This window comes from Amphiura filiformis, chromosome 11, assembly GCF_039555335.1.
Source record: "Amphiura filiformis chromosome 11, Afil_fr2py, whole genome shotgun sequence".
Classification (NCBI taxonomy): domain Eukaryota; kingdom Metazoa; phylum Echinodermata; class Ophiuroidea; order Amphilepidida; family Amphiuridae; genus Amphiura; species Amphiura filiformis.
The window spans coordinates 55,974,208-56,002,201 of record NC_092638.1 but is presented as its reverse complement, the minus strand read 5'-3'; the positions used below and the strand labels follow the sequence as shown (position 1 = coordinate 56,002,201).

The window sequence follows — 27,994 nt, the reverse complement described above, 5'->3', positions numbered from 1 at the left end:
ACCCCACTCTCCCCTACACTCATGTGATCTGTGAACACCTTGCATTCTATTTGCAGGTATAGAGTCGAAGTAGAATTGGTCGAATTGAAATGAATAGTTGCTTAGATTATCGGACTCAAAAAAATTGAGAGATCCTGGAGAGTGGATTCGTCTGGCGATAGCATGTCTGTGAAAAAGAAAGTTGAGCACAGCATTACAGCCCGTCTTTTGAAATAACTATTAAAGTACATTTTCCCATTATGTATAAGGGAAAAAATTAATCGTTTTGCAATCTTATCTAGACTATATAACATAACCCCAAATCCAGAGGCAGATGTACTTTCCTTGGCAGTTATCACATTCATATAATAATTCGTGCCTCACTCTAAACATGCTAAATGCAGGTGTCGAACTTTGGCGCCCAAATTTTGGCTCATCTTGCCCCGGGCATCTTGTTAAGGCCATTAGGATTAAGGTTAAAAATTTACCATATTTTGGCCGAAAACATGGCATAGGTCTATTGCGGGCTAAAAACGAATGATGCAGGGGGAAATTTCGGGGTCCCGAAATTGTTTGGGGCCCTGGGCCTGGGCCCATCTTGTCAACACAGCCAACTGCAAAGTCCTTGCTATCCCACCACCAACAGAAGGGAGATTTGTCAACAAAATATTTTTATTTCGAGGGGGGATTGCATGGGTGTGTGTGGGAGGGGTGAATTAAAACAAATGCCTAAATTTGGGGTATTATGTGCCCCACAAAATGTGGATAACTCCGCTATTTCTTGTTTTGACCGGGCGCCGCCACTGATGACGACTCTCATTTGGCTATTAGTCCTATAGGCCTATGTTTAGATATGGTTGAAAATTACCTTCGGGTTGGTTAACGCTGGCTTCATCCTTTGCATTATCTCTATTATCAGCATTATGATGCATGGGAGCTACAATAACATTAATAATAAAAATAGAGGCAAAATTTAACGTTAGAAATTCGGATATCGATATCAAGAGACATATTGTAACATTTGTTGAGGAGGGCACCCCAATGTTTTCAAAATTCAGATTTACACGATTGTAATGTATTTGAGTAAACTAACGTACCCTTTAGTTCACCACGTAAACTTGTATGGCTCAAAATTCGGACCGCTCGCCAGATAGACAGATAGGCCTAGTATCAGTTTGTGAATGAGGACATCGTATAAGTTCCTTGTACTACGTACCCTTGAAAAGTCAAGGCTTTAGGTGCTGTATTTGTGACACAACCCGAGATTTTTAATAAAACAACACGTCCCGTTGTTTTATTCATACGATCGAAATTTTAGTCGAACGCATACGCGATGTTCACAACACTGTACGTACTCAGTGTCTATAGGATGGTCATAACACGTCAGCAGGACCGACCGCAGTCCAACGGAGTGATAGGCATTGTCGACATAGGCGCTGAAATTAAATAGCGATTTAATTTGTTTTGCCTCATTTGTTCGGCTCAAAATTTAAAGGGGACATTTCTGAGAGTGAAAACTAACATTGAAAAGAATAAGGTTATTTCTTATGGAATAACATGGCTTGAAGTGTCGATATCCATTTTAAACGACTCTCATTTTGGCAGTTAGGGCCTATGTTTAGATATGGCTAAAATACCTTGGGGAAAGTTGACGCTGGCTTCACCCTCTGCCTTATCTATATTATTAGCATTATGTTGTATGTGAGCTGCAAGTTGAAAGAGAGAACAAATTTAACGTTAGAAATTCGGATCTTGATAAACAAAATAGCAAGAATACTGAGGTGTTGATATTAAACATTAAGCTTAAACTACGCGTACGATTATAATAGCAATCTTTTCAAGTCGGGTCTATTAACAAGACAAATGGAACAATTAGATTTAGTTTTTATATACAAGGTTGACCCACTTTGTTTTCGATGGTTTGAGAAAGTGAAGAGAAAAACAAAATAAAACGAAAAGGATTATAGGCGCTCGTGACCTAAAAGCAAAAAAATTTGATGTATAGTTCCATTTTTTCACAATTTGTTAAAATTTTCCGCCTTTTTTTCCTTAATAATACTTTTTGCCGCCTTTCTCAGCCGCCGCAATTTCTTTTTTGCCGCCCCTGCTTTTACCCCGGAGGGCTGACGCCCCCAAAGCCCCCTCCAAAAATACGCGCATGGGAAGAGTCACATCCAAGCACCGTGACCCCCCCACTGGCTACGCCACTAGTACAAGCAGTTAAAAACAGAATATCTAACACACACACACCCACGCACCAATTCAAACATCAAACTCTAAATCTAACTCCTTTAAAATTGTTTTGTATAGTAAACGGAAGCCCTTTTTTTTGCCCATTATGATTATGTAAGGGAAATTATCAATCTCATTGTCATGGTAGGCCCAAATTCAGTATGTGTTTTTTTTTTATAACATGACCCCAATTCCAGAGGCAGATGTTTGCTGTCCAATAATATCTCAAAAAATGAAAATGCGACATTACAGCCCATTTGTGGGGGACGGTCACATTAATTATTATGAACAGAGAATATACCTTTGTACTTGTAATACATTCCTAGTACAAATACAGCCACAAGTAGAACCCCAAGTAGGCTTCCTCCAATGACAAGATATATAACAGCAGCATGTTTTTCTTTTACGTTGGGTGCAGTTAGGTTCGCACTTCGATAATCGACGCCCTCTATAGTCAACACAAAATAAGAGGACCGGTTTTTAGCCAGGGGTTTATATATAGTTATCGAGGAACGGGTCCGTTTTCTCTGGTGCTACTATGAAAATGGGTCGAGTTTAGTAAGACAACAATGGGTTGATATTTGTGGAGTTAAGTATATGAATGGGTCATAATTTCTACAATTTGTATACTCCCGGTGTATACTATAATGGGTGACCCACTGGCGACACACCTACACCCAGTTTTGGACCAAGTACCACCCTGGCAAATTACATAGTATTGGTCTATGAACAATATAAACCTTCTTTGGATTATCAAGCGTGTTTACAATTCTCATTTAATGACGTCACCTTGTTTGCTCTTTTTTTCCGCTTTTTTAAACTGTCAAACTGTTTTAACGAATTGATTTTGTTGTACTGGCTGGTTATGTCCTGTCTGCCTGGCTATATTGGCTAACTTTTAAATTTCCCGCAACCATATCATTCCCACGGACTTTGCATAACTTTCAATACAGTCATATAACACTTACTATCACACATTCTCTCAGGATGAGGCTGGTAACCTTGTTTGCAGCTACAGGTGTGGTTTGGTTGAGCAGCGTCACTTCCGGTGGTTTCAAAATGGCAAATTCCGAATGGTCCACACAAACCGGTCTCATTACCAAATGCATTCAAACAAGGATTTTCTGTTAAGGTATTTAATGTAATAATTGTTAATGGGTAAAACTTTAATCTTGCAGTAAAAATAGCAAACATTTTTAAACAAAAAACATACACGTTTGCATTTTCGTTATAGGTTTACGGAAACATATAAAAACAAATACATTGTAGGGCACAGCGACAACGCCTGGTAAATAATTATATTGTACAGGCAGGGAAACTAAATCAATACACGTGTGTTCTGCTATGCACGCCGATACACGTGTATTGATTTTCAGACGATAGATCTTCGGATACCGGGGGTAGAAAATGATGAATATCTCCCGTCATCTTTGGTTTCTAAAGAAACCAATAAGGTTTGCTCTTGAATATATGTGGTGAAAGAACATGATAGTCGTAAGCATGCGTATTGACAAACAACTGTGCGTTTTGAAATCAAAAACTGACAAAAATTCGGATATGTGCAGAACAAAACAAAACAAAAAACTGCTGCCCTCATTCGTCAACCCTGCAGGGCCCAGAACATAGCACGGTACTAGGCGCAGTAATAGACCACTGGTAGAGAGAGTCTAAAGCAGATAACGTACCAGTTTGGGTGCTAATTTCAAACGTGGCGGACAAATAGCACAGTCCCGAATATCACCGATTAGTGGAAACGACTGAAAACTTGGGCACTCATATTGTGGGCATGTAATTTGGCAAGGTGTTCTTTTATTATTATGCATCCCAGCAAACACAAAAACATTTTTAAAACGTTTTAAATCAGTTATATTTTGGGTTTTGGTTTAGGTAAAAACGTTTTAATAACATTAAAATGTCGGGTTATATAAAGGTCATGAAATCGTTTTAAAACGTTTTGCGTGAAAACACACTACAACAATATTTTTAAAATGTTTTCAAAATGTCATTGTAAACTATGTTTGCAGATATTTTTGGCCAAATATTTTGTCAACACTTAAATAACATTTTGTTAAATTATTTGCACCCAGCAAACACAGAAATGTTCTTAAAATGTTTTTTACAAAACGTTTTAATAACATTTAAATGTCGGGTTATATAAAGGTCGTGAAAACATTTTAAAAATGTTATTGTAAATATTTTGGGCAAACATTTTTTGCAAAATATTTTTTCACCCCCAAAATAACATTCTGTTTAGAATGATTTGTGCCAAGTTTTCAAAAATGTTATTGGAATGGAATTAAAACGTTTTTATACCCTTTATATAACCCGATATTTAAATCTTTTCTGTAAAACATTTGTGTTTGCTGTGCAGTAAATTACCAACAAATATTATTTAATGTAATGAAAACGTTTTATACCATTAATGTACCCTTTATATAACCCGACATTTAAACGTTTTCTGACAACCTTTTATAACCTTTTGCGAATGATGTCGAAAACGTTTTGTGTTTGCTGGGATGTGAACACTTTTAATTTAAAAATCTTTTCCGATCAACACTCCGGGGTATTTCCTAATACATATGTGTGCATTCCTAATACATTCAGGTGTGTCCCTAATACATACATACATACATACATACACACATACAATAGTCATTTCAAATGATCACAGCGCTCAAAATGTTATGTCATTTGTTATCTAAATCGATATATTATTGAAAAATAACACTTAATTTTTTTGCAAAAGTCTACAAATCATATACTTTGAAAACGTACTTGATTTATTGCTGTTAATGAGTTATGTACGTTTTACAAAAGTGTTGTTGTTTCAGCCCTCTTTACAACATAACTCAAAAACAACATGACCTACAAAAGTATATCTGTGATAATTTGAATTCTTCTACACACTCGCTATAAAATGATCAATGAAATTTTTGCCAAAGCTCACTACCATTCGCAAGATGCTGTGAGCTACCAAATCCTTAAGATCCGCCGGGCAGTGTTTAAGTGCCACTGACAGTAATTATTAATAAACCTCTTATTAGCAATCCCGAGCGTTATAAGTAATTAAAAATTGGCTAAAAGATCTGCATATAATACTTTACTCTTTTGCCAATAATGATCGAGAGACCTATCTGCAATAACTGCCCTATATACATTTGACCATTTCTGTATTTTACATATGTCACCTAGCAGCTATTGCAGACAGGGCCTTCTTAAACTTAAAACTTCGATATACTAGTATGTGTCAGAATAATATCTTGCAACTTACGCAAACATGTGTTGTTGTATGGATGATAACCAGAATCACAGATGCACGTATGATTCTCCCCATCAAGACTTTCACAGCGTCCATGGCTGCTACAGGGATGCCTTGTACAAGGGTGTACTGAAAAAAGGCATAAAGGACATACCGTAAAAACTCGATAGTTAGCATATGTGCTTACTATCGAGTGCTTTTGAAAACATGATATTCTACCAAAGTCCTGCGCTTTACCAACTGAGCTAATGGGGTTGAGACACAAATTGGCAGGTTTATAACTCGTTCGTATGTAATTATGATTTGCTCAAAACCCTTTATTGTAGATGGAGCTCTTCATGTTTGCATGTTTCAAAAGCGCTCGCTAGTAAGCACATATGCTACCTATCGAGTTTTTACGGTATTTTCAAATGGAACATGTATCTCTAGCTACACGTTCTCTCCCAACGAGCTGAGATGTTTTAAAATGAATAATAAGATGTAACATGTAATTGGTTCCCACTTCCCCAGAAACCAAAATGGTCAAGGCGTTTTAGTTTTCGTAATTAGGTGACAAATTCTTTCATTTGATTTATTTAGTTGATGAATCCCGACAAGATGAAATCAACACTAAGCATTACAGAAACATCAAATATTTATGAACGAGATCTGGGATATAATACAATCCATAAATCTCCAACTGAAACTAATTAAGGGCAAAACTATTTCAATAAGAAATGGCGTAGTTCCTTGTTATATTGTCTTTTCAGGATGTTCTGACGATGTCCACACTCATAGAAATTGTTCGTTGGCATTACTCAGTAAGTTGATGTAAGTCGTTGCGTCAACTTTCCGAGTAATGCCAACGCGTACAATTTTGAGTAACGCTGACTCGATATCATTATGTTGGTCGCACTCATTTGCACTTACTTTATTGAGTTGTTACAACTCAGAAAATGAAACTAGGTTAGCATAATAATATTTTCTAGAGGTGTGCTATAGTATACAAAATTTTGCACTGATTACAAAAATAAATATTTGAATACTGCTAATTGTGCAGAAAATGATCCAATTACGTGAATTAAGTAACAAAGTACCAAGTTGGAATAACTCAAAACAATAAGTACCAGTAACTTAAAAAGTTGACGCAACGACTTAAAACAAGTCATTTCTATGAGTGCAGTCAAAGATGCGCCAGAGAAGTTTTTAGGTTGTCAAATAATATTCAAAGGCAAACTCATAGGATACCTATATACGGAGGCCGGGGGTTATGGTCCGGAAGACAGTTAAAAACCCCGGGGCATTTCAATTTGAAATGGATATAGGTGTAGGGCTGGCACTTTCGCACTAAGGGGCATTCGGTGAGAGAAAAATGTAAAGAATATGGGGTCATTGGGTGAGAGTATGATTTTTGGCATTAGGTGAGAGCAAAATGTAAAAAATATGGGGTCATTGGGTGAGAACATGACCTTTTTTTAAATGGATTCTTTCGGTGAGAACCGAAACAGTACCACAGAAACCTAGAAAATCGAATTTCTAGTTCTAAATGGCTTCAAATTTCTTTGTTTTTTCAAGGTAAGTAACAAAATCAGTTATAAATGAAAGTTGCTGTTCAAATTGAACTTGTAATGGTCTTTGGGTGACATATCAAATTGTAAAATAGGGGGTCTTCTTGTGACAGAACATGTGTTCGTAAAAAAATATGGGGTCTTTGGGTGACAGCGATGCTGAAAAGGGGGGTCTTAACAGCCCTACAAACGCGTCACCTCCAAAGTTGGAGTGCCCCCCGGTTAAAAACACAAGGGGTTTAAAATGAGTTGGGTAATCATCAATATTAATATCGCCTTGAGTTTGACAGACTGCCGAATCCGGATTCGATCTTTGGTTAAATTCATGTTATGCATGAGTTAGTTTGAATTAGCGAACAGGGGATCAATTCTTTAACTCCAGAGGGCAGCATATCAATGTTTTCACGATGATCTGTGTCGACCGTGCCGTGTTGCACCGTTACCATGGTTACGAATCCTGTATGCCGACCTCTTTGGCTTATACTTGACGCTGAAACTCATAACGATATGATCATAATGATGATAATGAATATAATAAGAAAACCCCTTTCACTTGCATAAAATGAAACTCCAGGCACGAACCCTATGGGAAAAGTGCCCTTCATACATAAAAAAAAAATATTCAAAAGTATAATGGCCTATAACCATACGTATATAATAGCCTATTGTGCTAACATTTTCATTATCGATATCTATCAACGCGGACGACTTTTGATGCTCTCTGCCGTATGTGGCACACTTCCATGACACCATAAAATTACACCCGAGTTCCGAGATTCGTTTGATAAGTTATGCATAGACATCATGTGCATATATTGAGGGGTGGGGTGGGGGTGTTTTGTTTATTTGTCTGAAATATAAACGATGCATGATGATGTAGATGATTTGATTATGAATTAGATTATTCCCCGGAAAGCACAACCCATACCTCTTACCTATGTTCCCTCCGCCACCTATATATAACCTCCTCCTCCCCCCCCCACACTCGATATCGACTCTTCCCTATTATTCCACTCCACTCTTGAGCCCCCTCTCCCTCCTTCCCTTCCCACTTCCAATGCTCTCTCCCTCTGTTTCTCTTTCTCCCTTACCCTTACCCCCCCCTCACACACACATACCCTCTTTCCCTGGCGATCTCTTCTATCTCTCTCTCTCTCTCTATTCTCCAATAAATAAATTGAATAAAAGTTAGTTTAAACCAGCTTTCTATGATATTGATCTTCCGCCATGCGACATGCACATAAATAGAGTTGTGTATAATAGTGTTTATAACACTGAAGTCATAATCTGTCAAGTGCCTATTGTAATGTCTGTGGAAATATTTCGATGGTCTATATATTTTCACAGTGAAATCAGCTTAGGCTAATTCGTAGTCTCAAGTCAATGCTTTCAAACGAAATCAATGCTTTCAAATGTAGACTGCTTTGTTCGACTTCTCTGCTCGTGAATATTGCACTGCGAAATTTAAACATTTCTTTTGTATACTTAGAGTAGGTAACTTCAAATCAAATAATTTTACGATCCACTCCACTTATAAGAAACTGAAACCAAAACCGAAACTGACTGACACAAATGTTCGGTTTTAAACAAAAGGTAGAAACAATGAGTTCGATATCTTATGATTCAAGTGGTTAGGCAGGACAATAGGAAACCACGTGACCAAAACCAAAACCAAAACTAAAACTATATATTTGAAATGAGGCAATGTTTGTACATACTGACCTTTTGGACAAAAAGGCTCTCCCCATGTAGAATCACATCTAGTGTTCCTTTTGTCAATGCCAATTGTACATATGCCAGCTTGAGGATTTGGCAATATCTATAATAATAATAATAATAATAATAATAATAATAATAATAATAATAATAATAATAATAATAATAATAATAATAATAGTAATAATAACAATAATAATAATAATAATAATAATAATGATAATAATAATATACAAATATTGACTGCTATGAGGGGCATGGTTAAAATTATAGGCCCAAAGCATAGCCCAAAGTGATCTCAAAACCATGACTATGCCCCTCGGCTACGCCTCGGCCCCACGGTCTCCAGATCCAGTTCACTTCGGGGACCAATAGATTACACCAGATCCCTCACGAGCAGTAAAATTTGTATAATACTTACTCTTACTACGTAGCAATTAGTAACTCGTACTTCGTTGACGATCCAAGTTGTTTCTTGCTAGAAAAAAAAACACAGTAAAAGATGAATTATGCAAATTAACTTGTTTGGTATTGTAAATACAGATTAATAATAAGATTTTAAGATGTCATAATGTTAACCCGTTTCAAAATGTGTATATAGGCCCTATACCTATAATCGGGAGGGGGGGTCATAAAAAACTTTGTTCGGAGATGTGCCACGCAGACTTTCGGATGCTGACATTCTCTATTGCTACCCATCAGTATACCAATTTTCAACAAAAGCACCCATGCAATCACCCAAATTTGCCCTAAGGGCACTTTGGTCAAAATGCGCCAAATTGGGCGCATTGGTCTTCACTGGAAACCCACCAATCGATATACCAAAATCGCTGAAAAGGTACTCCAAAACCGTGCCACATCCCCATTTATCTTCAACCAAGGAGATACCCCCCGTCTATTTTCTGTGTTGATTGCTAGGACTATTGTGCAAAAGTAGAGTTTAATGTCAAATATTATAGGTCTTGAAAATTTATTTGTGATCGGATTTTCATCTTTGACCAAACAAAATGTATGTTTAATATATTAATTATTTCATTTATAACATTTTTCTTAGTGTTCATCCATCACAGAGTATTATCTGTTTACAAAATAAACGTTTGGTGTTATTCATTTAGTCTATCTATGATTCTGATTCCGAGGGAGGGTCTAGCCTGAGTGTGAGGATGTGGGTGTCCGGGGGGAGGGGGCACTTAACACAAATGACCATACGGGTATGTTCCCCGGAAAGACCCCCCTTTGACCAAAATAGAGCTCCGTGATTTTGATATTTCATCTCTAAAAGACTCCTCCCGAGGTGGGTGTACCTAAATGTATATAAAATATATAGTAATACTTACCAATTTAAATGTGTGACCTTTATAATAATCACCCCTTCCATTATTATAAAGATATACAAGCACTTTGTATTGGTCGAATTTATAATCTGCTGGGGCAATGTCAAAGGTTATATTCAGGTTCACAACGTCATTCGACCTTTGTGAGTTATCTTGTTGCACGTTGATGAATTCACTCTTCCAACTTGCTGAAAGGAAGAAGAAGATGAAGAAGAAGAAGAAGAAGAAAAGAAAAAGAAAAGAAAAAGAAAAGAAAAAAAAAGAAAAGAAAAAGAAAAAGAAAAAGAAAAGAAAAAGAAAAGAAAAAGAAAAGAAAGAAAACGAAAAGAAAACGAAAAAGAAAACGAAAAAGAAAACGAAAAAGAAAACGAAAAAGAAAACGAAAACGAAAACGAAAACGAAAACGAAAATGAGCAGTTTGCCTAATATTGGCTAAATTTGGATTGTTTTAAGTGTACAACAGGGAGAGATTGAGTAATTTTTAATGATCTTAAACAGCCCCTTTCTTTTGTTTTCTATACATAAACACTGGCATCATTTTGTATGTTAATAATTCACGGACATCATAGACTTCTGAGGGCCAGTCGTAAATAATAATAATAATTTCCCAGGCAAGTGCTGATTTCAACCATCACAGCTATCGCTATCATGACTATAAGAACCAAGTCGCTCCTGTGAAGAAAAAATGACGTTTTCTTAAGGCAAATTTAGTACATATCTTTATGGGACTTTGATTTGGTGGTATGAGATCCTTCATCAGCCTGACGTACGTTTAAACTGCAAAGACTTTCGGTTTTTTCCACAATGGTCTATTCAACTTACCTTGTTTGTTTTTTTGACACCTGATGTCTCCAGGTTTGCCATCACAATCTGGACAAAGAATTAAATTTAAATAAATAAATGCAAATGATCCGGTATTATTAACAGTGAATTCTGGTTCTGCACTGTTTGTTTGTTCTTCCGGTGAAAGTAGGCTACAGGTATATTGAGTGATCGTATTGGCTTACATAGGCCTATTGGGCACATTACATCCCAGTAAAATATTTTATGAAGCCCCCCCCCCCAGGCAACCAAAGTGACGTGACTTACTCTGACTTGCGTTCTCCGCATGAGTTGGATACCTTATGGTTAGCTTGGTATCATAACCTCTGCTTCCGTTGTAATCCGCAGGCAACGTCCTCACGCTTACGTCATATTGCGCGCCAGGTACAACACCACAAAACTTATCATGGATGAAAACCTTCCTGGCATTCCTGCAAAGCGCCTGAAGATAAACAAACAGTCGAAATATAAATAAACACGAACTAAAAACAAACAAAGCATGAAGTACAGGTTTTTGGTTTTTTTTCTGTTGTCCCGGATGGACTATGTTAAATTTGGACCTTTTTTTGACCAAACAATCGTTAAAATCCTGATTTTTTTGCTTGCTACGCTCGCAAATTGTGATATTTTGGGACTTTTTGTATGCCGCACCCCGCATCTCCCCCCTGCGTACGGTATAAAATATTATAAGTGCAATATATAAAAAAAAGATGAACTCACATCTGTTTCGACTTCTCTCCCACAATGACTTGTGACCGATGAATATGTAAGACTACTGGTAGACCCGTTTCTATAATCATGAACCTGACACAAATGCTCACCCTGATCAAATATAATATCCATACTATGTAGAGAAATCTGGACTGCTTGTACTAGTCGTGCATCTGATATATGAATAAAATTAAAACAAGTAGTATCAGGTTTAATTAAGAATAAAGTTTGTGTCTAGACCTATAAAGCACATTGCAAATTGCAGTTTGAAATTAAATGATTTTTAGCAAGCAATAATACTAGTAACATAGTCATGACAGTATGGCTCAAATTATTTAGGCCATTATTTGAAATTAAATGATTTTTAACAAGGAATAATACTAGTAACATAGTCATGACAGTATGGCTCAAACTATTTAGGCCATATACCCCAGGTCTTTCTTGATCAATATCTTCTTTGGTTTCCCAAAATGTAGTCATGTTTAGGATTGTTGGTTCCCATATCCGGTTATTCCTTCATACTTAGCTGCATCATCTGGCGAGCTGACGGAGGTGAACATCTCAGTTTGCACCATCTGCAATCAGTTGGAAACTGGACTCAACATGTTGGGGCAAGTCATTTATATAGAGAATTAACAGGGGCGGCCCCAGCATCAATCCTTGTGGAACACCGCTCTTGACATCTGCTTGTGATGCGTTAGCATTACGTATTGAGACTGTTGCGTGCCCTCTGTCAGAAATTCTTTACTATTAATCATGTTAATAGGCACAAGAATTGCTGAACATTAATGACAAGTTTATGCCCAATACAATTGACCTACTTAACGTTTTTCATACCGATGCTCATTTTTTGATAAATTTGCGATAAATATCCGTCACTATGTAATGCACCCTGGGTTCGACATCCGTCACTATGTAATACACCCTGGAATTGACATCCGTTACTATGTAATCAGAGGATGATTTAAGGAAGCCCCATCATGCACTGCAAACGTGTTATCACCAGAGTGACAACTGCCACTTTACTTTTCAAATCCCATTGAACTCTGTGCAAAAGATGTTGTTTAAGAATTGTGCGTGTGTCATTATTAGTTGGTCGATTTCAGATCTAAAGTGATGTATGCATGAAGGATAATTCACACCTTCTGTAGGTAACATAAAATGTGAAATCGACCAGCATTGTGAATGCGTTTTTATTGTAAATATATCAGTCCAAATTCAAATTTAACCATGGCCGTCATTGCTATGTGCGAGCAGTCGTGTCATGTTCACTCACACAGCTGTGCTAACCGCAAGTCAACACAGTGGCGTGGTGGGAAGTGCTTAAATCATCCTCTGCTATGTAATGCACCGTTGTCTGATTTCTTGTATCTCATAATATACAGATAAATTTTGTATTTTGTTTGGATTGCTTTCTTGGTTGTATTTCTTCTTTATCTTCTTGAACGGAACATGATCGTGGACATCTTTATTGTAAACACCCTTTATAGTGTTTGCCAAGCTTCCTCACACCCATTGTCTTCCAATTCATGTTGCTAGTCCATGTCATTAAACATTTGCTTCATTGCTTCGTAATTTTCTTTGTTGTAGGTTGGCTTCCCTCCTTGTGCTTTCTCTCTGGTGGATCTGCTTGAGCTACAAGCGTTAAAGCCCACATACGACCCACATGGTCACTTTTACCAATTGTCGCTTGCATAGAAAGGTTCTCAATCATAAAGTCTTCCTTTTGCATATTCTGTTTTGATAGGTGTCAACTTTTCATGATATATCTTTGCATGCTTAGAGATAAGACTGTACAAATAGTATTAAATACGAGTTTGAATATGATAATTTGTAATTATGGGTATACGGTTAATGATGTTAAGATTTTGTCAATGAACTGTCGGGGTTTAAATGGTAAACAAAAGAGGAAGGATGTTTTACATTATATTCGTAGTCTGCAAACAATATTAATACCATTGATAATTAGTAAGTATGGGTACGGTTAATGATGTTAAGATTATATCAATGAATTGTCGGGGTTTAAATGGTAAACAAAAAAGGAGGGATGTTTTAGATTATATACGTAGTAAATCCGCTTCAATTGTTTGTTTGCAAGACGTTCACTTTGATAAAAATATTGAATGTATGGTAAAAGCAGAATGGGGTGGTGAAGCTTTTTTTTGTTTTTTTACCTCCAATGCAAGAGGAGTAGCCATTTTTCTTAGCAATAAATTAGATTATAAAGTCCACAACACTCGTGCAGACGAAGAAGGAAATTGGTTAGCTGTAGATATATCTATTAATGATATTCGTGTGACACTCTTTTCGATTTATGGTCCAAATGAAGATAAACCGGATTTTTATAATGAAATTAAAAGACATGTAGAAGAAATAAATAATGCACACTGCATTTTGTGTGGAGATTGGAATTTGGTTCAGGATCCAAAACTGGATACCTCAAATTATATTCGAATAAATAACCCAAAAGCGAGAAAAGTAGTTTTGGATATGAAAGATCATTTTGGACTGATAGATCCATGGAGACTTCACAATCAAAATATTCGTAGATACACCTGGCGTCAGCCAACCCCTTTAAAACAATCCAGACTGGACTTTTTTCTTATATCAGAAGAGCTTACAACTTATTATTTAAATTCAGGGATTGAACCTGGATATCGAACAGATCACTCTCTTACTAGTCTTTCGCTTGACATGTCATCTATCAAATATGGAAAAGGATTTTGGAAATTTAACAATTTACTGTTAAGAGATCTCGAGTTTTCGGCTAGGGTAAAAGAAAAAATTAAGGAAGTTAAAATTCAATATGCTGCTTCACCGTATAACTTAAATAGTATAAGTCAAATTCCCCAAGTGAACTTGAGCTGACTATAAATGATCAATTATTTATGGAAGTATTACTTATGGAAATTAGGGGAAACAATTAAATATGCTTCAGAAAGGAATAAAAGGGAAAAAAGCAAGGAAAAGTCACTAGAAAATGATATAAATAAGTTAGAAGAAGAGCTCGCTAGGTCAAATGATCCTGTTGTTCTTGAAAATATTGATACCAAAAAGTTGGAGTTAGAAGAAATAAGAAGGGAAAAAATGGAGGGAGTTATGATGAGATCAAAAGCAAGATGGGTAGAACACGGAGAAAAACCGTCAAAGTATTTTCTGAACTTAGAAAAAGAAATCATGTTAATAAGGCAATTGCCCACTTACAAAACCCAAACGGTGATAATATAAATAATCAAGAACAAATAATGGAAGAAATTCTGAAGTTTTATTCAACATTATATGCATCTAAAGATAATGATTTAAATTTGGAGGAATTTGAGCAACATTTATCTAGATCAGATTTTCCGCTGTTAACTGATGATCAGCTCCAAAAACTTGAGGGGCGTCTGACTTATCAAGAGCTATTATTTGCTATTAAAAAAATGCCAAATAACAAAAGTCCTGGTTCCGATGGTTTCACTTCTGAATTTTGGAAGTTCTTTTTTCAAGATCTAGGTGGGTTTCTATTACGTTCTCTTAATTACGCTTATGAATCAGGGGAGCTGTCAGTGACACAGAGATTGGGAATTATTACACTCCTTCCAAAAGGAAATAAAGCAAAACAGTTTTTAAAAAATTGGCGCCCAATTAGTCTCTTAAATATAACTTATAAATTGGCTTCTTCATGTATTGCTGAACGATTGAAACATATCCTACCGAATTTAATAAATGATGACCAAAAAGGCTTTATGAAGGGGCGGTATATTGGGGAAAATATAAGGTTACTTTATGATTTAATTCTGTATACCGAGTTACACGACAAGCCAGGTATGTTACTCTTAATAGATTTTGAAAAGGCTTTTGATTCTGTTTCTCACAAATTTATATTTAAAACATTAGATTTTCTCAATTTTGGAACTTCTTTTAAAAAATGGATTAAACTCTTCTACAACAATAGTCAATCTTCAGTTCTGGTAAATGGCAACGCTTCAAAACAATTTAATTTGGGTCGAGGCTGTAGACAGGGTGACCCTTTATCCCCGTACATCTTTTTAATCTGTGCGGAGATTTTGGGCAGCCTTATTAGAAAAAATAATTATATTACTGGTATTGAAGTCGAAAATGTTCATTGTAAAATTTCTCAATATGCTGATGATTCCACAGTTATTTTAAATGGAAGCGATGAGAGTTTGGTACAAACATTGAATACTTTGGATTTGTTTGAGAGATTATCCGGTTTGAAAATAAATGAAGACAAAACCAATGTTGTTTACATCGGTTCACTTCGAGGTAAAAATTCAAACCCCGAACTAACAAACAAAAAATTGAATTGGGTGAAAAATGGTAAATTTTCTGTTCTGGGTGTTGATTTTTCAACAAATTTAATGGACATGCCAGAGATTAACTACGAAAAAATTATGGAGTCGGTGACAGGTTTAATAAAACACTGGTCTAAAAGAAATATAACTGTATTGGGAAGAATAACTGTTGTTAAATCTATTTTGATGCCAAAGTTTAACCACCTTGTTCTTTCTATACCAAATCCATCTAAAGAATTTATCAAGGCCCTGCAAAAGCAATTTTATGATTTTATTTGGAGGGGAAAGAGAGATAAAATAAGTAGAGATCAATTGTCAAATGATTACTCTGATGGTGGTTTAAGATTGGTAAAAGTAGATTTGTTTTTTGAAGCACTTAAAAGTACTTGGATCAGACGAATTGCAAATGGTAATATTGATGAAAAAGGATTGATGTTTTTAATAAACTTACCGGCATGAACATTGATGATCTGGAAAAAGGAGCAAATCATACTTTAACAGTTGCGAAAAGGATACAAAATATTTTCTGGAAAGAGGTTCTTTTATCGTGGTCCCATATAAAAAGAATCATACTCCTCAAAAACTTGATGACGTTTTAAAATCATGTTTGTGGGACAACGAGCTATTCAAAATTGGTGGAAAAGAAATTAATTACAAGAAATGGCGCACATCGGGAATTTGTTTCATTTCGGATCTGGTTCATGCCGATAGTAGTCGTTTTCTTTTCTTGAATGAAATTGAAGCTAGATATGATTTGAAAATGAATCCTTTAGAATATAATGGTGTACTTCGTGCAATTAAAAGCAATTTTAAGCATATATTCCAGGCAAATATTCAAATGTACCCGATCCCAAAACCTTTTATTCCTTTTCATTGAGTCTGATCCTTCAGGATAAAAAAGGTTGCAAATCACTTTGTAATCAACTAATGAATATAAAGGTTCCAAAAGCAAAACAAAATTGGAGCGAAAAATTGGGTTTCCCTTTTCAAGATGATGAATGGAAGATGCACTGTTTGATACCTTTTAAATGCACAATAGACGTAAAATTGCGGTGGTTTCAGTATAGAATTCTAAATAGAATCTTAACCACCAATACCTTCATGTATAAAATCAACCAAAGAAATAACAATTTGTGCACATTTTGTAATGAGGAATCTGAAACAATTAAGCATATCTTCACAGAATGTAAAAAGGTGAAACCAATTTGGGTTCAGCTACAAACCTGGTTTTTACAAAAAGGTGGTATTCCTGTTACCTTAAATCAAAACCATATTCTTTTTGGAACAGACATTAAAAAGAGTAATCATGCTGTAAATTTGATTATTATCTTAACCAAATTTTATATTTATAGAAGAAGATGTCAAAATTCGTCACTCTCCTTTTACCTCTTCAAAAAGAAATTGAAAATTATCACTTTCTGGAAAGATTTATTTATTTAAAAGACTTAAATTACCAAATATATCAACGTAAATGGCAGGTTTGGAGGGGCCTATTTAATTAATGCATGCGATGACTTTTGTCTACACTATTATATTTGAGAATTGTGCTGTGATAAATTGTTCTGTCTATTTGTTTTGTATTGTTGTTGTTTTGTGTTGTATTAAAAACCCGGTAGAGTTAGATATGTAATATGTTTAAGGAATGAAAATTTGATTTGCCGGAGAAAAAAAAAAAATAATAAAAAAAATAAAGTCTTCCTTGGTGGAAATCAGGTCCAGGGTCGAAGGTCGTTGCCCTTGTCTGTACCTGGTTGAAAAATCTACATGTTGCGTTAGATTTAGTCTTGCAATATCGTATAGATTACTGTTGCATTATGTGTTTCTCCTGTCCTGACTTGTCCTTCTATCCAATTCACCGCCGGTTGACCGCCGGTTCCGGGCGGTTCCGTCCGGTTGGATCCGGTTTCTATTGTTCTAAACAATGGAACGCAGTTCAACCGGCGGCCGAGTTTTGATTTGATCCCTTACTTCCTGCTGATTGTTCACTTGCAGCTTGCTTAATATTGTTTCTTGTGGTAGTAGCAGTGTGTGGTGAAACTGTGCATCGTGCTGTTTAGAACACTTCTGGTCTCTGCTTGTGTTAATCCCTACTGCTTGCAGAAGGCTCGCTTGGCGTCTGCGCGGGTGGGGTGCAGTAACTCTTCTACAATCTGTACGGATCTACTTCTCCACAGCAGCTCCCTCGTGGCTGGTATGTCTTCTTGTTTGGCCACGAACTATTTTCCCGCCACTACCTATTTACCATCGTCTTTTCTAGCTTTCAGTTCAGCTCTGAGTCTGCGACTAATTTCTCTTTTCCGTGGTGTGAGGTCTGGGGATATCACTAGTCTTCTTCCCTAGTGACAGGTTTCATGTCTTCTGGTGACAGAGTATCTTCAAACCTGGTCGTCCACAGACTTCATGGAAAGGCGTCATCCACAGAGACATATCAAGGCTGGACTTCGGGTGGACCGTAGAAGAGGCCGAGGTTGAAGTTCTGGCACGCTGGACCGAAGGATTTTGAAGCATCTCTCGAGCCAGGTAGCAGGTGCAGAAATAGAAATGCATGATGCTAAATAACATTTCAAAAACATTTTCATGACCTTTATATAACACGACGTTTAAATGTTATTAAAACGTTTTGAAAAAAACATTCTTGTGTTTGCTGGGGTAAACTCGTGATCATCTCAATACTCACCGTGTGTATCGATTACATATGAGATATGTATACATGTATAATTCCCATTGCGCCGAGGATCATCAAACTGTAAATATTTGGTAATTTCTGTTAATTTGAGATCATCCACTGAGGCTGCTCTATCGTCAACTGTAGTAGCGTCTGGTATGCGATGGGGGCATGTATCTGTATCTATGAACAAAAAACAACTAGTTGCAAATGGTGGTCATAGACCATAAACCTAGCTGGGGCGTGTTGGTGTTTTGGAGGTATCTGACCCCAGCAAAATGTTCCAAAAATATCCCCCTGGTCATGAGGTTTGTTGTCACCGACTTTGAGCCCCGTACCTCTTACAGAAAGTCCAGATAACACAATTCTAAGATTTATCTCCAGATGACCTACGTACTGACCCCTACAAGATCTTCCAAATTGCTCCCCTGGTCATGAGGTTTGTTGTCATAGAGTTTGAGCCATGTGCAATTACAGATATCCAGATAATGCAAATCTCAGATTACACCCCAGATGACCTTTGACCCGACCCCTGCAAAATGATCCAAAATGTTCTTCTGGTCACGAGGTTTGAGGTCATCAAGTTTGAGCCCCATACCGCTTACAGATGTCCAGATAATGAAAGACGACCTTTGACCTGACCCCTGCAAAATGTTTCGAAAAGTTCCCCTGGTCATGAAGGGTAATGCATTATCCTTTACTAATGTATAATGTGCGCGGAGTGCGAAACATTTTGCATTTGGTTAAAATTAAAGGTCGATTTTGGTATTAAAACAGACTTTCATAATTCGCAATTATAGTTAAATGCGCGCAAAGCGCGATAATTTTTTCATCAATATTGGTTAAAACTTTTTGAACCCTCCCACCTCCCCTTCTTTAATGAGTCAAACTTTGCTGGTCCCCCCTTTTGAAGACCCAAAACATTTCGCCCCGCCCCTCACCAAAGTATTTATGAACACCCCCTAATAATCTAAGAAGAAGAAAAAGCTTGAAAATAAGCCCGTAGATAATTAGTATAATTATATAAATCTATAATTTTACATACCGACATAAGATAAGGCGTGGCAGGGTTGTATCTTTTGTTGAGATCCACCGATATCGGAAAACTAAAAAACAAACAAACAAATAAACAAACAAACAAACAAAAACAGACCCTAGTGAAATAGTTATGGTACATATGTTGAAAACTTTATCTTTAAAAAAGCATTTCCCAAAAATCCAACTATTGCGTCATTCGTGATAGAATTGTGTAGATACATGTATCTAATAAATTACTATCACTGTTTCACTGAGTCAACGTATTTACATGCTCGCCCCCCTTTTTTGACGTGACAATAATCTTTGCCCCCCCCCCCTTACACATGAAAGATTTTGGAGAACCCCAATTTAAAACCCAAATTGTTAGTCTATTATTTTATCATAATAATGCGAGTGCAGCGAGCAGCTGTTGCCCGGGCGTGTTCCCAACATTGACACATTCAGTTAGGGCGTATGCTAATATAGAAACGGTGCCCAAAATATCTGTGCCAAAAATCGCTTCCCCCCACCTTCGACCTGCCAAAAAATGCTTGCCCCTCTCTTTTGGCTTGCCAAAAAACCTCCCTTCACCTTAATGTTTTGAATACAAATACTTCTCAACTTGAGTTCAAATTGTTGAATGGGGGTCATAAAGAGATCTGTGCCACTATAGTAAACAATAATGGCTCAAAGTAGCTTCTATCAAGGATTTGTCTTTAAAAAAGACAAGTTCGCGGATCAGGTGTATAGTACATGTACTTTGAGCTACTTTGGTCTAACATTTAATATTCATATCTAACCTACTCTGCACTTATTCGACAATAAATAAGTGATATGAGGCTTAATAATGATACCTGCGTCTTGACTCTGGAAAACAATATTTTTTAAAAACCTCATTTTTCATTTAGTTTTTTAAGCCCCCTCGGGAGCCACCTACAGGATCTCATTTTGCATTTAGGTTTTTATTGCGTTGCAAAGTAGCAAAACTTTCTTTATATATGGCCAAATTGGGGCCTGGAAAAAGCGATCCCCTCTTACAACCTATCGAAAGGTCTGATTTCTATAATGAGGTGTCACCGGGTTTGCAAGAGATAATAATACCAAATCTAAACACCATGAAATTCACCACATCACGACCAAGCTCACATTGGGCGCCCCATTCCTTTTTTAAAGGAATTTTGATTAAACCACCTACAGGAAACAAAAAAACTACGACGAAAATTGTATGCAAGATGCCTTATCACTAAAGTAAACAAATTATACAGCCATTTGCTCTTGCTAGCTTTTGTCAGGGTCAGGGATATGAACACCAATATTATACAGGTTTATACACATGGGTTATTACAAGAGCCAATAAACATTCAATTAAGGGGGTACTACACCCCTGCCCAATTTTGTGCCTATTTTTACATTTTTCTCACAAATTATAGCGCATTGGGGACAAGTAAGATATGTATATTATAGAGGCAAGGTCTACAACTACTGCACTGTAAATTTTATTTCAGCACAGACATCAGTTGTGGAGTTACAGTCAAAAATGAGGGAAAACCAATATTTGATCAATAAATCAATAACTACTTGCTTTGAGTGGCTGAATTTTCAGTACAGTAGTTGTAGTCCTTGCCCCTATAATATACATATCTTACTTGTCACCAATGTGCTATAACTTTTGAGAAAAATGCAAAAATAGGCACAAAATTGGCCAGGGGTGTAGTACCCCTTAACTATAGATAATGGACTTAGTTTTGTGTAATGTAGTTATATTGAACTTTTTCTGAAGTAAATCGCCTGCTGCATAGTTTTCTATACAGATGATATGTTTACTTTGTGATTAGGCCTGACCATGACCTGCTAGTTTTGATTAACCAATCAGTTATGTGTATTGTCAGCATGTGATGGCCATAAGCCAATTGCAAACATGTTGATAAAAAAGGCTAAAAATTCCTACACTTAACAGACTCTTTGCCGGGTTTAAGGGCTAAATAGTAAGTTGGCATGTGGGGCAAGATTAGATAAAGGCATACAAACTAGGGTATGAGATATTAGGAAATATTTCCTAGCCTCTTAAACCACAGGGTTGGTGGGCTATATAGCTATTCCAGACACAGGATATGTAAGGGAGTGAACTGTGCATATGAGATGTGAGTGCAAGTGGCATCATTTCACTGCCGTGAAAAAAGACACATGCATACTTCCATGTACTTATCAAATTCATGTTGGCAACGTTAAGTGTGTGACCTCTGATCTATCAGTTGAGTAGCAGAGAGGGCACGACAAAATAATAGACGTACATAAATTTCATTTTCAGCTGTGATCAAACATTGTGTGTAATTACTAAGGCACACCAGGAAACCAACTTCTTGGAATTGTTAAAAATAATATTAAATACACCAGTTCCTGTACGTGTTCGTCTTGTTATGGTTATATCAGGTGGTGTAACTTTACAAACTTATATACTGTGAAGCGCCAAAATCTTTCTTCCATCTTCTTTAAGCTTTCTTTAGCAGAACAGATAATGCTACTAGTGCCAGACGCTTGCGCCGATTTCGACCATAAGAAACACTGACCCAAGCTTAATAAAAGTTACACACAGATAGAGATCAAAGGTCATGCAGGGGTCATTTTGTGAAAAAATTTCAAATGCTTCTCCTTTAAATATATATGGTATAACCACCAAACTAGGTCAGAAGAACCGCGGCGGCTGGCCCAAGCTTTATGTATGGTGTAAACAGCTTGGGTCAAAGTTCATGTAAGGCTCGGATCAATAAGGGTCATTTTGTGAAAATCGTTTTGTAAAATCGTATAAAGCAGCTATCATTGGGCACGCATGCATGCAGCTATTTTGGAGCCAAGTAACTTACACAAATTTGATATGATTGAGGTTTTATAACATAAGACATTTGTTTTGTCTCTTTTTATTTCCTGTGAAAATCATGCTTTCCCATGATGCATTTATGAAAATTGATCGGGACCCTGCAATTTCGGTCGGTGATTGGGGAAAGTGCAAAAGGGCAGTATGACCTGTGGGGATGGGGGCGGGGGGGGGGTTGGAGTGATTAAGTTGTGATTAAACTTTGCCCAGGTCAAAGGTTGGGTCAAATTTAAAGTTGCTCCGATGCGGCTGTAACTCAGAGAAAACAATTCCCGGTACTTGGGGAGTATGAAACCGCAAAGATCATCCGAGGTCAAAGGTCAGGTCAAATTTGAAGTTGCTCCGATTGGTCCATAACTCGGGGAAAACAATCCCTGACACTTGGCAGGTATGAAACCATAAATGTCAAAGGTCAAAGGTCACTTTTAAATGTCATGCTACTCCGATTGGGCATAACTCGGGGAAAATGATTCCTGACACTTAGGGAGTAAGAAACTGCAAAGGTCATCTAAATTCAAAGGTTAGGTCACATTTAAAGTTGTTCTGATCGGGCTCTAACTCGAGGAAAACAATCCTCGGCACTTAAGTGAACAACCCAACAGTCCGATGAAGTCCTATAAACGAAAGTTCTTTCGTTAGGGAGGGAGGGGTCAAATAGACCGATTACGTTTGTAAAAAAACCAGTCTAAACATCGGTCAAAGTTAATCTTTTTTTAAGGATTTAATATATAATTTTAAAATTTTAATATTTTCTGAAGTACAGAATTTATTTTATTTTCTGAATATAGAGTGCAGCCCGCAAGTTCATTGTTTAAAGCAGCTAATCCAGCTATACCACACTTTGTGTCCTAATATTTTTTTCGTGCCAAAAGTATGAAGAAAAATATCTTAAAATAAAATAAGTTGCTTCTCCCATAAACGTGATCATTATTCTAGCCTTGTCGCACCCGCTCTTCAACCCTATTCCCCATAGCGACGGCCCTGTATCGTATGAATACGGGTTGGAATTTTCGATATTTGACACTTACGTTAGAGGGAGGGGGAGGGGGTTAGCCCTTTAACGAAAGGACTTTGGTTTATAGGGCTTCATCGAACTTTTGGGTTGTTCCCTAAGAATATGAAACCGCAAAGGGCATCTGAGGTAAAAGGTCAGGTCAAAGTCAAAGTTGCTCCGATTGGGCTGCAACTCGTGGAAAATGATCCCTGACACTTGGAAAGTATGAAACCGCAAAGGTCATCCGAGGTCAAAGGTCAGGTCAAATTTGAAGTTGCCCCGATCAGGCTGTAACTTGCGGAAAATGATCCTTGACACTTGGGGGAAACCGTAAAGGTCATCCGAGGTCAAAAGGTCAGGAAAGGTCCAATGTTGAAATGGGCCTGATTGGGCTTAAATGTGATGCAAATAATCCTTGATTTGAGAGAGCATGAGTAGTCAACCAGAGTTTACCAAGGCCAAAGGTCAAATGAGGTCAATCAGAAGCCATCGCCTGATATTCGTCGCTCGTGAGCCACAGTAGCTCTAGTTCCACTTGGAAGCGATGTGCAGTATTCACACAAACCACATATATTAGAACACAGATGACATGACAGATACAGATACTGTGAGATACATACTCATCCTGCATGAGCTTGCATGGTATTTTCGAGGTATGCTTGCGACAATTTAATTGATAATACTCACCACCCACGAGCAATTTGAAACGTCTGCATCGTTGATAAATGGTAGCACCATTTTTCTACTCTCATTCTCCGCCAATATGGTCCAAAACCAACAAAGACAATGCACTAAATAAGGCAGACGCTTAACTTGATCGAAAGACATGTTTTCACGTTTAACTCTCTGCATGGTTTGAGCACGCCACTTACTGCCAATACCTTAGTTCCGGTAAACTTCCAAAAATTGTGTACGGTATAAACAACTTGGTGTCCTTTGGGAGCAATTTGGTTCACCTCAAGTTAAACCTCAAGTTCGTGGTATTATAGGGAAATTCCCGGCCGTACCCGGCACCTATGCACTAGGACCTACACCGTAGTAGCACTGTTTAACATTTCGCTGTTTAAAAAAATGTTGTTCAGAAAAGTAGGCCTAAACAGAGTTGAACAACTTGAATGAAAAAATCGGCGCTTGATTGTTTTAAACAACAACAAATGAAAAGGCAAAATGTTCAATTTAAACAGAGTTGTTTAAAAAAATGCTGATTTACCGCCAAATCGGCATTTTAAACAACGAGCAGCAAATTAACAACCCTATAATAGAAAAATAAACAACAGTTGCTCAAAATCTCAAAACACTGTTTCATGTTGAAAGCTGAATTGAAAAATATGTGTGCTAAATAGGTCTACATTTAATTCATACTTGTAACAAAGGGCTTGATGGAAATCACATATCCTCCGAGTTTCACAACAATCCAACAATCTATTATTCAGACAACCTTAAGAATATTTGCTGCTCAAGGGTGATCATACCAACCAAGTGTCATGACAACCCAACTATCTATTATTAGTAACTGTTGACAATGACATGACCTGACGCTTAATTTTGATTACATGCACCACGTTTTATGACAATCCGACTATCAATGCTCAGTTAACATGCGCTTGACCAGTGTTGTCCAACAATAATATATACTTAGTCGATCTCAAATGACCTTTAACAATTTTGGTGCAGAATTGTGATCCACAATCTGACAATCTGTACTCAATTCACCTCGGTTGACCTTGACCTGACCTTCAACAGTTGCGCTTACACCCATATCATGTCCATACAATTTAACTTCTTCACTTATGTCAACTCTTTCATTCATAACTCCAAACTTCTGTCTTTTTGCCTTTGCTGTCTTTACACCCGGCTTTACACTACAGTTTTTTAATGAAATGGCTAAAGCTGAAATAACATATTGCTCCTGCAATCCCTTAAAAGTAGGCATTTTATCTAAAATATATTTCACAATGTATAGTTTATATTATAATCAAAAAGACTGATTACTCAATCCAATCTTTATTTTCTGAATCTATTGATTATATTTCTTGTCCAAAAACCAAAGCCACTAATCTACACCAATTACAATGATTATTGTTGAATTAGGGGCACATTTCCAAGCTCTAATTGTTGACAGCGCAGGGGTACAATTTTATTTCCTTTTTCATAGAGCAATTGTGCAAAAGTAGAGGTTAATGTCAAATATTATAGGTCCTAAAACTTTATTTGTGAACGGATTTTCTCGATGACAAAACAAAATGTATGTTTAATATATTATGATGATTATTTCATTGATAGCATTTTCCTTAGTTTCATCCATAAATATTCACAGAGTGTTAATGTTATCTGGCCAGATTGACCATTTCACTATCTTGTTGAGTGTTCAAAAGAGATGCAAAAAATTATCGTTAACACGTTTAATGATGTATGCCTGAATTGTGCTGTCAAATAGTTATATTTCATTAGACATCGATGGGCACTCAATAAGATAGTGAAATTCGTCACCCCACTTGATGCATAAAGGACACAAGCGTTCTTCTGTGGGGATATCTTGATGCCTTCCAGTGGTGATGGGTAGTTTGTGATTAGGCCTACCACATCTAAATTTGCAAAGTTTGTAAATTCAATGAACTATGACTTTGCTAAAGAGTGCTTACAAATTGATATGGTAATAGGAATTTGTTCATTTTGCATATGCATGGCTTTCTTGTGATGACCTTCAAGATGTGCCTATTTTCAGAAGAAGATAGAGATGAGCTTGTTTATATATACTTGAAGAGTTTTTAAACTCTTCAAGTATATATAAACAAGCTCTATCTGCTTAAAAGCAGATATGAAATGTGCTGGATAGGTTTGTTGTTCCCAGATGAAATTTGCTGTAATCAATGAAATTTGCCGAATGAATTTTTTCAGTCCAGATTGACACCCAACGCATTCAAAATCACTTTTAATTAATGTCCAATTGTTTTTCCTGTGTCACCAAATGGCAATAAAATTCCTAGTGGCTTATATAAACTTTATTTGTGAACGGATTTTCATCGTTGAAAAAAAGAAAATGTATGTTTAATATATTAATTATTTCATTGATAGCATTTTCCTTCCAATCCATAAATATCTGAGTTATCTGGCCAGAAAGCCGCCAGATTGACCATTTCACTATATCTTTTTTTTTTAAATCTATTTATTGTTAACACGTTTGGTCTATGCCTGAATTGTGCTGTCAAATAGTTGCTGCCCTCCAGTGGTGATGGATAGTTTCTAAATACCACATCTAAATTGGTAAAGTTTGATTCGATCATTCTGGTCAAGAGTATTGATATATTTTTCAAATTGAAGACTTGTTTTAAAGATTCTATAGTTAATACATTGACTGATTTGATTAACTTCTTCATTCCAGTTCTGTTTGTAAATATCAGAAAGTCTTAAATGCATTATCCAAGTTATCTTTGAGCCAGAATCTATAACAAGAGATAAATCATGATCCCATAAATATATATGATGATCCAGCATTATCCAGAACAGACTTAATTTTACAAGGGGATTGAAAAATACCTTTGTTTATATAAAGACCTCATCTATACATGATACTCGGATAAAGCTTGTGGCCAAGTTGTGGGTTTTAATATTCGCAACTTTGTACCAGAAGTTGATCATTATTTTATCTACAGAAGAGTTCTCCCAAGTTCACACGTACACCACTACAAATGGGAACTAGTAGACCTACTGGATTTAAGTCGAAATAACTGCTTACACAATTTCAAGTGAAACTTCTCAACGTGTGATAAGTTATCAAAACCCTAAATTTCACAGCCATATAGCAGTAGGCCTATGGGTCCCACTAGTTGATCAAAGAGTTCAAGTTGGATATCGACAGGGAGAAGTTGAAATAAACTAAAAACATGTTTTTTTTGTTGCTGATTAGACCTAATTTGTTTCAAGTGTGAGTGTTTTTTTCCTGTACTTGGGACTGGTGGGGGGAAAAGACACACGACAGAGATGTAAGCCACAAAAAAAAAAAAAAAAAAAAAAAAACTCCTGTGAAAAGCATGAAAATGCCCGAGAAAAACCCAAACCAAAACAAACCCAGGAGAGTGTTAAAGGGGCATTTCGTGATCCACAGCCTCATCCCCCACTTTTCTCAAAAAAAGTTGAGATTTTTATATCACTGGAAACCTCTGGCTACATAATGTTTATGTACAAAATATTTCTTGCAGATTAATTCGTTTTGCAAAGATATCGTGAAATTTGAATTTCGTTCTGGTGCACCAGAACGAAATTACAACGCATTGTCTATGGAGGAGTGTAATACACATAATCATGCATAACTCGCAAACGCAAAATCGGAATCAACTGAAATTTTGGGAATAAGCTTTTTCGTGGATATGTACTGAAAAATGTCATAAAAAGAGGATGCTAGGATCACGAAATACTCCTTTAAGTGTTAATTCACAAAACTTGTTGTTATAATTAAATTTGACTCCCAAATAATCGAAGTCTTCTACGACTTCAATGCAACTATTACCAAATCTAAAATTAGGTTACTATTATTTTATATATGGTTAC

The 27,994-nt window shown here is 36.6% G+C and overlaps 1 protein-coding gene across 1 annotated transcript; it reads right to left on the bottom strand.

Moving 5' to 3' along the window:
* Nucleotides 1–20: 20 nt before the first annotated feature.
* On the bottom strand, nucleotides 21–24,280 carry LOC140164051 (uncharacterized). Its single transcript, XM_072187314.1, has 15 exons — nucleotides 24,134–24,280; nucleotides 19,609–19,669; nucleotides 18,576–18,746; nucleotides 11,610–11,773; nucleotides 11,157–11,331; nucleotides 10,890–10,937; nucleotides 10,071–10,255; nucleotides 9,155–9,211; nucleotides 8,740–8,836; nucleotides 5,483–5,599; nucleotides 3,180–3,335; nucleotides 2,513–2,659; nucleotides 1,617–1,685; nucleotides 848–916; nucleotides 21–166 (listed from the first exon to the last, which is right to left on the bottom strand). The coding sequence occupies exons 1-15, from the start codon at nucleotides 24,272–24,274 to the stop codon at nucleotides 102–104; spliced, it is 1,722 nt and encodes a 573-aa protein (XP_072043415.1). The 5' UTR covers nucleotides 24,275–24,280; the 3' UTR covers nucleotides 21–101.
* Between the last annotated feature and the right edge of the window lie 3,714 nt (nucleotides 24,281–27,994).

Bases quoted from the DNA above. Each gene is read 5' to 3' on its own strand.
- LOC140164051 (XM_072187314.1), bottom strand. From the start codon at position 24,274: ATGTCTTTCGATCAAGTTAAGCGTCTGCCTTATTTAGTGCATTGTCTT. The intron at 3,336-5,482 runs GTAAGTTGCAAG...ATACCTTAACAG, and splicing joins ATACAACAACACATGTTTGC to AAAATCCTTGTTTGAATGCA. The intron at 1,686-2,512 runs GTATATTCTCTG...TTCAACTTGCAG, and splicing joins AATGTATTACAAGTACAAAG to CTCACATACAACATAATGCT.